At 43.6% G+C, this 15,439-nt stretch overlaps 1 protein-coding gene across 1 annotated transcript in view; it reads left to right on the top strand.

The window, feature by feature from the left end:
* Positions 1 to 6,838, top strand: part of LOC129339097 (keratin, type I cytoskeletal 10-like) — a 38,895-nt gene extending 32,057 nt beyond the window's left edge. Inside the window, exons 11-15 of the mRNA XM_054993699.1 lie at positions 642 to 803; positions 2,043 to 2,168; positions 2,509 to 2,729; positions 4,903 to 4,928; positions 6,479 to 6,838. Of these exons, the coding sequence (XP_054849674.1) occupies positions 642 to 803; positions 2,043 to 2,168; positions 2,509 to 2,729; positions 4,903 to 4,928; positions 6,479 to 6,606 (663 nt within the window). The 3' untranslated portion in view covers positions 6,607 to 6,838. The remainder of the gene's footprint in view (positions 1 to 641; positions 804 to 2,042; positions 2,169 to 2,508; positions 2,730 to 4,902; positions 4,929 to 6,478) is intronic.
* The last annotated feature ends 8,601 nt before the right edge of the window (positions 6,839 to 15,439 follow it).

The raw sequence follows: 15,439 nt of genomic DNA, 5'->3' as shown, positions 1-15,439 counted from the left end.
AGTTAGTTAAGTTTGTTAGACTCATATCCCGCCTAGTTTAGTGGGTTTGAAGGAGAGAAGGACATAGAGAAAAGTGAGCTTATGGAGGCTGCCGGGAGAGGGGAAAGAGAAAATTATGTGCGAAAGTACATACAGGAAAAAGTTAAATACCCCCCACCCGCAAGTCCTTCAAGGTTCCCCACTGTGCAACTGGACCCAGCTCAGCCAGCACTATGCAACTGAGCCATACAGATAGGCTGCTGCGTGGGAGGGGGAAAGTGAAGACAGGGGCAGACAAATGTGGGTGGAAAGTAGAGAAGGAAGAAGGGAAAGGGTGAGAGGCCGTGGGGTGGCCAAGGAGTGGAAAGAGGACATGGTGGAGATGGGAAAATGAGATGCCCATCACAAGTCCTTGCAAGTCCCCCACTTGTTGGTACTATTGGCTGGAGTGGAAGGATTGCTAGAAGCACATATTCCTTTGTTTTAGTTGGCTACCAATCCTAACCAAAATCTGTGGACTCCTGTATTGAGATCTGATTCGCCTTTTGCTATGTGACTGCAACAATTCCTTCCTGTACACTGTGGCAGATCACCAACTGCTGAATAATGCTATTTTTGTTGCTATTTTTGGATTCTTATTGTCTTGATTCTCATCCCTCCAGCTAATGAAAGAATACAGCTCTCAGTTGACTGGAAATGTCAGTGTTGAGATGGATGCCGCGCCTGGAGTTGACCTCACCAAAGTTTTGGCAGACATGAGAGAACAATATGAACAACTGGCTGACAAGAATCGCAGAGATTGTGAGGCATGGTTCTTTGCCAAGGTGGGTCTTCCTTTCCTGATCAGATTATGTTTGTTCTACTGCATGCCAAACCCTATTGCATTTATTTTATTTGTTTATTTACGTCATTTATAGTCCGCCTTTCTCAGTGAGACTCAAGGTGGATTATATAGTGTGAGATTAGTACAATCAGTATCAAGGACATTTCCATACAGTATCAAGGATATTTCCATACAATGTCAAGGACATTTCCACAAACAATGCCATAGGGTAAATAAATACAAGTTTACAAAGACATAGCATTAGCAAGGATCCAATACAGAGTTGAAGGAATGCTGAAACAGAACATAACCAATTCTAGGACTGACAGTAGATAACATGAAGTACAGGTAGTATATAAGGGTACATATTTAAAACAACAGATAATATGTAAGGTAACATAGTGGTGAAGTCTATGGTCCCTAACTCATTAGTGAAGCATCTGAGACCCCCTCCCTACAATACAGCCCTGCTAATGGAGTAAAAATCCTTTTTGAATAATTTGGTTTTGCATCGTTTGTGGAAAGCCAGCAGAGTGGGGGCTCTCCTGACCTCCTCAGGCAGGCCGTTCCACAGGGTAGGGGCCACCACAGAGAAAGCCCAAGAAAGTATTGTTATTGGATGTCCCAGACTAGCTGTTGATCATATTGACTTACTCTGTGTAAGCCACTTTGAGTCTCTGTGAGAAAGGTTGACTATAAGTAATGTAAATAAATAACGCCAGTTTGGTGTAGTGGTTAAGAGTGCGGGACTCTAATCGGGTTTGATTCCCCACTCCTCTGCTTGAAGCCAGCTGGGTGACCTTTGATCAGTCACAGCTTCTCGAAGTTCTCTCAGCCCCACCCACCTCACAGTGTGTTTGTTGTGGGGATAATAATAATAAACTTTGTAAACCTCTCTGAGTGGGCATTAAGTTGTCCTGAAGGGCGGTATATAAATTGAATATTATTATTATTAAATACAGAATGCATATCTAGTCTGCAAATATATATAATTTTTTTTACCTGTTTAACTGTAATATCATCTTCTCAACAGTCCTAGAACTTGATATTCTCTTTTAGAGATTTCTAGCTACTCCTCACAGATTTTACTTCTGAGTTCCCTAAAAAGAGAAAGATTAATAAACTATTTTAGGTGTGAAAATGTGTCTCTGATAGCTACATCTTTATAACAAGATTTGTTTTTGTATAGATCTGTGACATTTTTCATCATATTTGTGCCTTTTAACACTGCTTCCTCTAGACTGAAGAACTAAACCGTGAAGTTGCCACTAACACAGAACAGCTACAGTCCAGCAAGAGCGAAATTTCAGAACTGAGGCGTACAATACAGAGTTTGGAAATTGAGTTACAGTCACAACTTAGCATGGTATGTTGCCGTTTCTTTGAATGAAATGATCCATTAATGGCTAAAAACCTACAAATTGTAATGCTGGGATAAGGCCAATCACACAGTTAGTTAACATTTTGCCTGCCAGCCAGATATATTGGAGATGTTGCTTACCATGGCAAAATGGTCATAGATAACCCATGCTTCTTAACACCTGGTAATCAATAATATCCAAACTATCAAGAAAGCTAGAAACAAGTAGCTTTTCAAGAAAGAAAGTCGATCCTTGATATTCTCAGATAGAGGTTAAGTCATGGGGTGTGTGAGGATTTTGGTCATTCAACTCCTCCATGATCCTCCAAATTTTCTCCTTCATCAGAAAGCTGGCTTGGAAAGCAGCTTGGCAGAGACAGAGGGACGATATTGCGCTCAACTGGCTCAAATACAGAACTTGATCACCGGCGTGGAGGAGCAGCTGGCAGAGTTGCGCTGTGACATGGAACGCCAGAACCACGAGTATAAGGTGCTCATGGATATCAAGACCCGCCTGGAACAGGAGATCGCCACCTATCGCAATCTGTTGGAGGGCCAGGACTCCAAGTACGTAACTGGACAATAATAACAAGTAATAAAAATAGCTCAGCAAATCAACTATTGAAATAATCTGGGGTGCATGTGTAAAGTGCCCTCAAGTTGCAGCCAATTTATAGTGGCTCCCAAAAGGTTGTCAAGGCAAGAAATGAATAGAGCTGGTTTGTCATTGCCTGCCTCTCTGCAGAGGCCCTAGAATTCTTTGGTGGTCTCTGATCCAAATATGAACCAGGGCCGATCCTGCTTCATTTCTGAGATCTGATGAGATCTGGCTAGCCAGGGCCATCTAGATGAACTTATATGATATGCGTCTTGAGAGCCAGTTTGCTGTAGTGGTTAAGAGCATGGGACTCTAATCTGGAGAACCGAGTTTGATTCCCCACTCCCCCACTTGAAGCCAGCTGGGTGACCTTGGGCTAGTCACAGTTCTCTGGAGCTCTCTCAGCCCCTCCCACCTCACAGGGTGTTTTGTTGTGGGGATAATGATGGCATACTTTCTAAACCGCTCTGAGTGAATTTATTTGCAGTCAGAGACCATAACAATGACAATACATCCTTATCAATCAAACTGCTCTGAGTGGGCATTAAGTTTTCCTGAAGGGCGGTATATAAATCAAATGTTGTTGTTGTTATTATTAATTAATTTATTTAGGATATTTATGTTGCCTCTCCAGAGAGTTCTCCAGGCATCTTACTTTTAAAATAATAAATTATCAATATAAAACAACAAAATATTAAAACAATCCCAGGAATATAACAACATATAACTGTCCCTACAATAGACCTTACACCAGAAGCAGACTATAAAACAGCTAGAAAGATAAAACCCTAAATGAACAGCCTGTGTAAAGTGATATACTTTGTCCTGGCACTTAAAGGATAGTAAAGTAGGTACCAGATAAGCCTCCAGGGGGAGAGCATTCCAAAGGCACGGTGCTATTACAGCAAAGGCCCTGCCTCTAGTCGCTACTCGCTACCTTCCTTACCTCTAAAAGTAAGAAACTCTTAAGAATGGGACACGAGTTGATATTTAAGGCTTTGCTGTATAGCATGAAAACTAATGATCCCTCTTAATAGACGGGGCATTGTTTTCATCTCTGCAATCTAGATTGCAGCCTATAGCATCCTTTTTCATGAGTCAGATTTTAACATGCCACCGTAAATGCCATTTTTAAAGAATTAATTCCCAAATTCATTCCAGAATGAATTTTCAGTCTATAATAATCCCAATGTAGTGCACATGCTTAGGCAAACCCCTACACCATGTTGCTTTAATGAAATGAGTTACTTACAATGCAGTCCTAAGCAAAGTTACACCCATCTAAATCCATAGACTTCAGGGATTTAGAAGGGTGCTTAGAATTGCACTGTGAGAGTGAAAGAACTGGAAAGTATTCTGTGGAGTCAGTTAACCCAAGCCCCTGGTATAGAAAGAGATATCTTAAACCTAGGATCACCTGTTCTTGAAAAAAACCCTCTCTCTGAAATTCTCCTTATCCACTACTCTGTTCTTTATTTTCAAATACTGAGGAGATGACTGTATACATGCAGTTTTCCACAATCTTGATGTGAGTCTATGAAGACTATTTTGTTTGCGTATGTGTATCAAAAACACTACACAAAAAGAACCTTCATGCAATTGTTCATATGATTATAAATATTGTTTTCTTCCTATGTTTTATCAATATGCACATGTACATTATTAACAAGGGGGGATTATACAATGTACCAAAATGAATGAATGTTGTGCCAAATGGCCCATGTCTAAGTTTGGAATTTATTAAGAAATCCTTCTTAATGCTAAATAGTAAAGAGTCCAGTAGCACCTTTAAGACTAACCAACTTTTCGAGAGCAACAGCTCTCTTCATCAGATGCATGGAGGGTATCTGATGAAGAGAGCTGTGGCTCTTGAAAGCTTATGCTACAATAAAGTTGGTTAGTTTTAAAGGTGCTACTGGACTCTTTACTATTTTGCTACTTCAGACTAACACGGCTAACTCCTCTGGATCTTCTTAACACTGGAATTAAGTTAGAGTGAAATGCAGTGCAGAGAAACAAATCTTGAACTGAACTGGGGAAATCCCCTCAACTCCAGGCAGAGGATCTATATATTCCTCATCACATTTAAGTTCACTGCTATATCCTGTAATTGATACTTATTTCATTTTTTCTCTTTTACAGACTCTCCGGGTGGTCTCCAAAAGACGGTAAGGAAGAATTCAAATGAGATATCGCTCTGGCATGCTTCTTATTAAAAATATTATCTTTATGGCAAGAGCAAGGTTTTAAAATCTTGCCCAGAGACTTAATCATATTATATCCTTAAGAGAGAAAACCAGCAGCTCAGTAGTCAAGCACAGTCTTTGCATATAGAAGATCCCAGGCTCAGTCCATGGCATCTCCATTAAAGTATCAGATGGCAGGGCTGAAAAATATCATGGGAGACTGGATTTGAGATATCTTCTCTCTTTTCAAATACGATTTAAGTACTTATAAATTATGCCCTGTCAGTTATCTCCAGTTGGGTTGTATTCTTTGTTTCCAAAATATAACGAAAAAGAAGAAGCAGGAGCAACTGCATGAGATAAATTGGGAAAAGATCTCAGGCAGTGTAAAACAAGCGCACACTCTGGCATCTGCAAGATTGGAAATATGAATAACTGATTACAGAAATACTAACTGAACAAACTTTGGAAGGAAGATTCTCCCTCCCCTGCCAGCTGGTCAATTCATAAGGATCCCCCTTTACACCAGAGCCCAGCGTAGTACCTTGTCATTAGCATGGGCTACAGCCTGCTACGTGAATCGACAATTCTGCAGTTCTTTTCCTCTTTGACAACACAACTACGAGGGCAGATGGGCTCCTGCTCCCATCTTCTGTTCCACACAGGAAGCTGCAGTCCTTCTTTGCAATTCATTAACTGCATTAATTAGTTGATTAGCGCTTGGGGTGCAGCATCCCACAGGAAGCAGCATGTTAGAGATCTTCCCAGCTTAGTTCCTTTCAAGTTAGCTTGAATGCCAGTCTTTCTCTTTGGATGTGAGGACTTCACTAGCAGCAGCAGCAGCAGCAGTTTAGGAACTTATTTGGACAAAGAAGTGGGCCCTCATTGTCCTGGCTGGTGCAGACTGTAATGCTTTCTTATGGTCAGAAAACTGAAAAACATATAGAAGATCATCTTGCTCATCGCCCTTGAGCTGAGCAAACGAATGGATACTTCCATGCCTCACTCTTTTTAACATCTAGAAGTCAGTAACTGACATATGGAATACAAACAAGATTCAGTTTCAATCAGGGCTTCCCCAAAGGCTTTTTGGGACCTTGGATGAACTATGGCTCAGTCTACTTTCCTTGCAATATAGAGCAAAATGAGAAGTCTAGAGGCAACGCATTAAAGCCTGGCATTCTAGGTGATCGTTTAGGGTGGCTTAGATGGTTGGGCGGGGCCCTGGAATTCAATGCACACCAGCAACCAGTATGCAGTTGTACAATAAGCAGCATAAACAAGCAGTCTAAAGACACAGACCAGGCATTTCATCTTGCAATTTTCTTTCCATTTGTAGATGGGGTGGGTATTACAACAACATAAAGGTTACTGTGGAAAATTATTGATTGAAAAATGGACAAGCTGACATGCTGTTCAGAAACTACAGAGAGTATGTAGAAGTGTATATAGGCACTTACTGTATGTCATGAGATTCAGTGACCTCTCATTCTACCTGATGAATAGTTCGATTGTTTCTATTTTTATCACAGCATCCTATGGTGGAGGTAGCAACGTCACCTACAGCAGCTCTACTACCTATAGCAGTGGCGGTGGCGGCAGCGGCAGTGTCACTTCCAGCAATAAAGTGCGCACTGGCAGTGAAGAAAGGAGATACTGAGATCTCAGCATCAAAGTCCTGGTTCTGCCTTCATTTCCTCTGTGGAAGCATTTTCAGCGTACACACAAATTGCTAAAAGAAACATCCTTTCTCTTGCTCAAGTGTGCCTTGGCTTGGTCACTTCCATAACAGCACTGTCACACTAGCTTTGTCTTGCTCATCAAAGTAAATGCACTGCAGTGTGTAATGCTTTTGATAATAAAGTTTCTTTTCAGGCTTTTTTGCAGATAAATATTTGTTGGGTCTTTCTATTATTTGTTCCACTAACCAGATTTTTTTGGGGTGGGGAGAAATGTGGGCCACTTGTTTTGTCAAACATCCAATGCATTCCAAGCATGTGAGCTGTTCAGTTGACCACTAAAAATACTGGGATCATCAGTAGAACATTCTTTATGCACTGGCATTCTACAAACTGGGGTGTATAAGTTCCATGTCATCTTATGGAACAATCCAATTTCTTTAGGGCTGATTAGCCTTGTACCACACACCAAATATCACATCAGCAAAGTTATCCTCAAACTTCATGACCAAATTCCGCTGGTATCTTTAGAACATGTCTTCACGGGCATAAATCTAGTTGTGCATTGATTTTGAACCAATGCACAACTGGGCCATAAAATGTGCTCTGTGAGGAAATGGAATACATTCTAACCCCAAAGCAAACATCTCCCCCCAGTACTGTTTTAACTTAAAGGAAGCAAGGCAGTGAAAGGGAGGCAAGATGGACATCTCTTAGCAAAGGATTCCATAAATGCAGCTGTGTAGTAGAAAAGGCTCTTTGGAGGGTGCAGTATATATCCCTCTGAAAAGGGATAGCTAATATCACAAAAATAAAATTCAATAAAATTCAAGATCTCAGAGATCCTAACAAGAAAACTGGACTGAAATTAACAAAAAAGGGAATTCAATAGAAGCAAATGCAAAGATCTGAACTAAGGCAAAAATAATAAAATGTACATGATGCAGGGGTGGGAGGATACCTGGCTTGGAAATTTGTGTATCTGAAAAGGATGTTAGGATTGTAGTCATAACTCATAAGCACGTAAAGGAAGTCCTGCTGGATCAGACCAATAGTCCATCTCTACTCCAACACCCTCTTAAACAGAGAGGCCAACCAGACATCCTTGTAAGGCCTCCAAGTAAGGCACAGGGGCCAAAGCTTCTCCCTGCTGCTGCTGTGGCCGAGCCACTGAACAAATTAATACCACCAGAATCCAGCAAGCTGCTAATCCCTTCTCTAGCCAGTACGAAGTTCTCACCCACTAGGACAAACTTCAGGAGTAGTCACTACAGGGAAAAGACGAAGAAAGGGTTCTGCTAACAGCACCAGGCAGTTCAAGAGCCAGCAGCAGCAGCCATACCCAGTCAGAAGTAGACATGGGCACGAACAGGGGAAAAAGTCCGAATACCCTGTTTGTTGTTCGTTGCCATCCATGAACAATGAACAGAAGCGAACATGTCCCCTTAATGAACATGTTTGGTTTTCGGTGTTTGTGGCCCTTGTCAGAGGGACGTGGGGACTCCCCTCGTCCCTCTGACAGTGGGCAGAGCCGGCACTGCGGGGCTTCATTCTGCCTACTGTTAGAGGAACAAGGGGACTTCCCTCGATCTGCCGCTGTGGGACTTCGTTCTGCCCTAGCCCAGCACACCCACAAGCCTGACCACCAGATCAAGCACTGATGATGATGATGATGATGATGATGATAATGTCAGTGTGAGCCGTCAGCCAAGGTGCCCACAGAGCTTGGCCCAGCACTCCCAGATACCTGACAAGATCCGGCACTAATAATAATGTGAGGACTCAACCGAGGTGCCCACTGAGCTTGGCCCCAGGGCCTGGCAGCAGCCCTGGAACCGGAGGCGGAGGCTAGAGCCCTAGCCCAGCACACCCAGAAGCCTGACCAGATCAGGTACTGATAATAATGTGAGCCCTCAGCCAAGGTGCCCACTGAGCTTGGCACCAGGGCCTGACAGCAGCCCTGTAACCGGAGGCTGAGGCTAGAGCCCTAGCCCAGCACACCCACAAGCCTGACCACCAGATCAGGCATTGATACTAATAATAATAATAGTCAGGGTGAGCCCTCAGCCGAGGTGCCCACTGAGCTTGGCCCCAGGGCCTGGCAGCAGCCCTGGAACCAGAGGGGATAGCTCCCTATCCCACCCACCACACACACAAAAAAGCCCAGCTCCAAAGCACTCTCCCTGTCTCTTCCTCAAAAAGCTATCAACAGCTCTGTCCCTCTCCACTGCTTGCTGAGAGTGAAAGCCAGAACTGGGAGCACAGTGCCCTTTTATAAGCAGAGGTCTGATTGAGAAACGCAGGAGCTCTGTGGTTGGCAGTCAGAACTGCCTAAGAGGGTTTGCAGGGATGAGATTGGAGTTCCCATGGCCACAGAACACCTCCTCCCCCCTCCCTCCCCCCTGGTGTCTGCTCCCATGTTACTGATTGTAACCAATTTTCAGCTCCACACATGGAAGGAAGACCTGCCCATCAAGCTAAGTTGGCCTTTGATTGGGGTGTCCGGGGCGACAGAGGGAGTGCAGACAGAGTTCAAGCACAATTGCCGAGGCAATTGATTGAAGGTGCCTGTGTGTCTGGCTTCCCAAATGGTGGCCGAGCACAATGAACAAGGCTTGCGATGACCACCTGTTCGGCTGGAATGGCGCATCACAAACAGCCCTTTCGTGAGCAGCCAAGCGGCCTGTTCATTGGTTCTTCCCATTTGTAATGCTATTCGTGCCCCTGTCTACTCAGGAGGACTGCAGATCCACCCACATACATGCAGATTATTGCTGATTGCATTCACTGGGTTGTATCAGTATTAGATTTTACTTTTAAGGGTCATTTAGATGCTATTTTGTTCGACTGCTCCAATAAAATAATGCATCAAAATCAAGGTGTGGATTAGTGCATTATCTTCCCTAAAGAACTTGTTGCCTCTTTTGCTGATATTTTTGAGAGGGTGAGCAAAAACAGTTCAGGATGTTTGTGCCCTCAAGTCTGTTGCTTTGGTGAATTAAAACAATAAAAGTGGACTTCTTCCTCCTAGAAAGTGTCAAGATGCCACAAAGTCAAGCAAACTGGATCGTGACAACATCAGTGAAAGCAAGCAGACTATATGGCCAATGCCCCCACTCTGAAGAGGTTCAGTAACAGTTGCCAACTCTGGGTTGAGAAATTCGTGTAGATTTGGGGGTGGAGCCCGAGAAGGACAGGGTTTAGGGAGGGGAGGGACTGAGGTAGGGTATATTGCCAGAGTCCAGACTTCAAAGCAGCCATTTTCTCCAGGGGAAGTCTGGAGATCAGTTGTAATTCGGGGAGATCGCCAAGCTCCACCTGGAGGATGGCAACCCTGCCTACTCAAATCAGTTTGACTTTGTGAAAATTTCTGTTTTAGAAGGAGGAAGGCCGAAGTTTTAAAAACAATGCTGAAGCTATGGTTGTTTTCCGGGCTGTATTGCCGTGGTCTTGGTATTGTAGTTCCTGACGTTTCGCCAGCAGCTGTGGCTGGCATCTTCAGAGGTGTAGCACCAAAAGACAGAGATCTCTCAGTGTCACAGTGTGGAAAAGATGTTGGCAGGAGGGGATGTTGGCAGATGTTTATATCTATTCAGGAGGGGTGGGGTTAAGCTGAGTCGAGTCATCCTGTAAGAGTTTCCCAGGGTGTGGAATGCTAATGGAGGGAGGCTTCACTGTATCCTGAGGAGGTTCTTTTGCATATGGATTGGTTCTTGATGTGCTAATCTTCTCTGCAGGGCTATTGTCGGGTATAGAGTGTTTTGTTAGCAATCTGTCTCTGTCTCCCAGTTTCAAACACTGAGAGATCTCTGTCACTGAGATCTCTGTCTCTGTCTCTGTCTCTGTCTCTGTCTCTGTCTCTCTGTTTGACACTGAGAGATCTCTGTCTTTTGGTGCTACACCTCTGAAGATGCCAGTCACAGCTGCTGGTGAAACATCAGGAACTACAATGCCAAGACCATGGCGATACAGCCCAGAAAATCCACAACAACCATCATTCTCTGGCCGTGAAAGCCTTCGACAATATATCAAACCACCCCATGTCTACCTCTGATCCATATGCCCCACCTCTCTGAGCATCTTTCCTTTGCCCACTAGCAAGCTCTCCCACCACCTACAGTCACAGCTGTGCACACTACCTGTACGCCCTTTGCCTGATGGTGTTTAGTGGTGGATGTAGCTAGGAGTGCCACTGCATGGCCACCAGGAATGCAGATGCTTCATGCACCAGCCACCTGCCCTTTTCCAGTTGCACTAGGCAGCATATACAGCTGAGAGCAGAGGTAACAAAGCACTCACAAGAATAAGAATAATATTCAATTTATATACCACCCTTCAGGACAACTTAGCGCCCACTCAGAGCAGTTTACAAAGTATGTCATTATTATCCCCACACCCTGTGAGGTGTGGGTGGGGCTGAGAGAGCTCCAGAGAGCTGTGACTGACCCAAGGTCACCCAGCTGGCTTCAAGTGGAGGAGTGGGGAATCAAACCCGGTTCTCCAGATTAGAGTCCCACTCTCTTTACGGCTCTCAGAAGACAGTGAAAAGGTGTGAGTGCAGGCACCAGAGGAGAGTAGGAAGTCAGCAGCAGTGGGCCTCATGGGTCCTGGCAGCTGCCCCCCCCCCTTGCCATGTGCTGATGCTAGCCATACCTGAGTTGACTTCCCCTTCATCTTCTCCTTAGGCCTAGGAGGGCTTCAGCCGTGTTCCACTGACTACTTTTTTTCTTGGTGATATATGCTTATTTAAAAAGGGGGGGGGTTAAACTAACCATATTTCTTGGCATTTTGTCAGAGATCTTGAAAACAGCTATAAAAGGCAACACCTATTGTAAAGCCGGGAACTGAATGCCTTGATTTATTTTATAATAAAGAAAACAACATGAAGAAATCTGGAAGGACAACAACCCTCATTAAAATGTCCATAAAACTGGGAGGTTTCTTTGAACAAAGGGGTGGAACAAAAACCTATTGTAAGACGACAGCTTATTTCTTTGTCATTTGCTGTGGAATTTTGAGTAAGATCAATTGCCTGTGAAGTGTTGCCATCTGGTTAATTTTTTACTATTCATGCTGGCTGATTGGCTATGCAACGTAAGAGCTGGCTACCTGACACTTGTCTGCACTATTGTCTAGAGAAGCCCATGGTTATCAGCACTTGCATCTGAAGTCAGAAGGCAGCACTATATTGCACTCATAATCTACTAGGTGCCGTAAACAAACATGTCTTAAATATAATACAGTGGATTAGATTATGGGTTTACAGCAGTCCAGTTTCTTTGCTTTTTAGAAGTTGCAATAGATCTGACCACTTTTAAATAGGAATTCTGCAAGACATAAGATTTCTTCCTGCATCCCTTAAGTGTGTGCCATGTTGTGGGTCATCCAGGCACAGCCAGCCCTGATGAAGCCGACAGCTTGGGGGAAGAGGAAGGAGCAGCTGCAGCAGGGTCCTGCCTGCCTTCAGCTATGAGCAACCAGCTGCTGTCAGAAGTCACGGCTACTCTAACTAGTAAGGTTGGTGGCCCATCTGTCTCGGCCCAGGACACACCAACCAACTACCCACTTTGCCTTGTCTGTCTCCAATCAGCACTCCATTACCCACCTTGCCTCCCCTGTCGCTGGAGCTGCTGGAGTGTAGATGGAAGAGGGTCTGGCGCAAACTACTGGAGAGGTGGCAAAATACACATTTAACAGCTCGGAGGCACCCAGAGCTAATTGGGAGCAGAGAGAGTGCACGCACTAGCCAGCTCCAGCTCAGCAATGCTCCAGTGACAGCCACCCAGCCACTGCTGATCCTGACTCTGCCTTGTTGCTACAACCTCGGACTGCTCTGGACTGTGATTTGTACTCTCGTGCACAACTCACGGACTGGACTCTGATTATGCTCAAGCTTGCCTTGCACTCCCCTCTTGCCTGCATGGACAAATGATGGCCCTGCACCACCCAACATCCAGGGGGACATGCAAAAGCCCACATTTTACCATACTTTCAGCAGAACTTCTGAAAGGAAGTTGATAGGTGGTGATGGAATGTGCCTTTAAGTTATAGCCAACATGTGGAAACCTCTCCTGGGGTTTTCAGGGCAAGAGACTAACAGAGGTGGTCTGCCTCTGCATAACAATCTTGGTCTTCCTTGGTGGTCCAAGGTAGTGATGGTGTACTGGATACTTCCTTGGTAGTGATGGTGTACTGGATACTAATGTGCAGAATTAGGAGGGAAACGGTAGCATCTTTTACAGTATCTGCATCTGTCCCGGAAAGGAGGAGATCATCCACATACTGGAGCAAGGTGGGAGGATTGTCGTAGTCCACGATCACTTGTCCATGATCGCTTTTGATACAGTAGAGAAGTTTAGGTCGCGAACAGTAAGTAGTTTGCAACGGACATTATCAAAAAGCTAAATTACACTGGGAATGTAAGTTCCAAATATAATCTATAGAGTTAAATGATAGAATCTATCAGATAACACACATCACAAATACACAATACAAAGCTATTCTGTGTAGTGTTTAATGTCCCACTACAATCTGGGAGGTAAAGGTAGGTAAGGTACAATCTGGGAGACCCTGGATCAAATTCCCCCTCTGCCATGGAAACTCACATGCACAAATCCAGAATACTAAAAGTAACATGGAACCCTAAACCCAACCCCAACCCTAATGCTAACCCAGACTCCTAAATTCAACCCCAACCCTAAACCTAAGCCAGTCCACTCAAAATGGCCACCTCACTCACTGTGGGCCGGTCACTATCTCTCAGCTTAACCTACCTGTCTAACCTACTTCACAGGGTTGTTGTGAGGATAAAATGGAAGAGGGGAGAATGATGTTTCAAGTCTCTTTGAATCCCCATTGGGGAGAAATGCATGGTATAATTAAATACATCAGAATGAGCCACTTTCTGTACCAGAATGTCTGTTACTAGGGCCTGTTTTCATGTAAGATGATAAACATACGTCTGGACTTTACTGTTTAAGAATGCCAGTGGCGGGCTTAAATGATGGAATATTCCCTATGGAAATAAGATCACAGAAAAAACATTAACAGATCAGAGGCAAGAATGCCTTGATACCTATTTTTCTGTAAGGTGAGGGTTTTTTTTTTATATGCATACATGTGCATTCAGTCAGGTAAGCCCCAACCTCCTATATGAAGCTGCACAGTCCAAACAATCTCACTGCCTCAGTGGGAACTATTTAGCAGAATGGGTATTTCAATAAAATCTGCACCTATGGTGAATCACAGTAGACATACGAAAGGGATAAATGGCAAACTAATTGCTTTGAACATTTCGGTCTCTAACAATAAACCAAGCCAATCAGTGATTGGTGATTCTTCACCAATTCTTTTGCTTCTGGTTAACAGCACTGTAAGTGTTTTTCAGCAAAAACACACACATACACACAAAAATAATTATTCACCTATGCAATTCAAGGGTGAAGCTTATAAAAATTTAAGAGGCTTTTGAAATCTAAATATGAGAAGCACATAAAACATTTCTATAAAAGCAATATTTTGCTACCATCAGTCACTTCTATCTGCCTATGTCAGTAGACTTAATGCTAGAGTCCAAAAAATTGTTTTATAAACAGTGTTTTTAAATAGTCCCGGTTTTATAAATAAACCACCAAATCTCGAGTAATTTCTTTTCTGATCAGTTTGCACAGACCAATAGTGACTATATTGCATATGATGCTGAGCCTGCCAGGTCTGTAATACAGCATCTTCTGATCTGTTAATGTCCATGTTGTGGAAAAATATAGCCATAACAAGTTTTTTGCCCCTAAGGAAGCTTAAATTGTTACTTTTTCCTCCTTGAAGGAGACTTACCACCAGGGCTTTTTTTCAGCTGGAATGCCGTGGAACGGAGTTCCGGAACCTCTTGAAAATGGTTACATGGCTGGTGGCCCCGCCCCCGATCTCCGGACAGAGGGGAGTTTAGATTGCCCTCTGCACCGCTCTGTCTAGAGATCAGGGGGTGGGGCCACCAGCCATGTGACCATTTTCTCTAAGGGCAACCCACTGAGTTCCACCACCTCTTTTCCCAGAAAAAAGTCCTGCTTACCATATTGACATTTGCAAGTTCCCAGACTAAAACCATTGTGGATTCCTTCCAAACACTGTCATTCCTGCACAAGCCCAGTCAATGCCTGCTAAGTTCAGAGAAAACTCAGTTTTTACAACTGTAACGAGATACAAAATTAAGGTAAAGCTTTCCATTTTTCTTTTATAATGCAATATTCGGGGAAGGGGATGTTCTGGTTGCAGTCATAAGTATAATTAACAAACAAGCCATGAAACTCAGTAGGACTTTACTGCTTTGCAAACATACTTACAGCTGTCAATGTAATGTAGTCACATCTAGACACCAAGCAATCTAGACACACACAGAGGAGTGCAGCTGTTAGTTCTAGTATCCCCCACGCCCCATTAACAAAACCTGCTGCTTTATTATGAAGCAAGTCCCTTTGATGATACTATAAAATGAATGTTATAGATGGTGAGAAGTATCACTAATGATGAGTCTTGACTTATCTAAGCTATTTTTTTTATGAGGAAGTAGCCCTCTGATGGTTAAACAGCCTATGAGTTGCACATAGGAAAACTGGTATAAACTTTCCCAAGAGAAACAGCCAATGTAATTTGCCAACACCCAGCAAGCGAAGTATAAAAATGCTGTAGTGGTGAATGACAGGTTCACTCTTTAATCATTTGGGCTTCCCCAGCTGTTTTGCAAACCTGCTGGAGTAAAGTGTAGTTTTATCGACTGGCGCTATGGCTTCCAAGTACTATGCTCATACCATCTCTTCT

Source organism: Eublepharis macularius, chromosome 12, assembly GCF_028583425.1.
Source record: "Eublepharis macularius isolate TG4126 chromosome 12, MPM_Emac_v1.0, whole genome shotgun sequence".
NCBI lineage: Eukaryota > Metazoa > Chordata > Lepidosauria > Squamata > Eublepharidae > Eublepharis > Eublepharis macularius.
The sequence above is the reverse complement of the archived record's forward strand: the minus strand, read 5'-3'. Positions and strand labels throughout refer to the sequence as shown.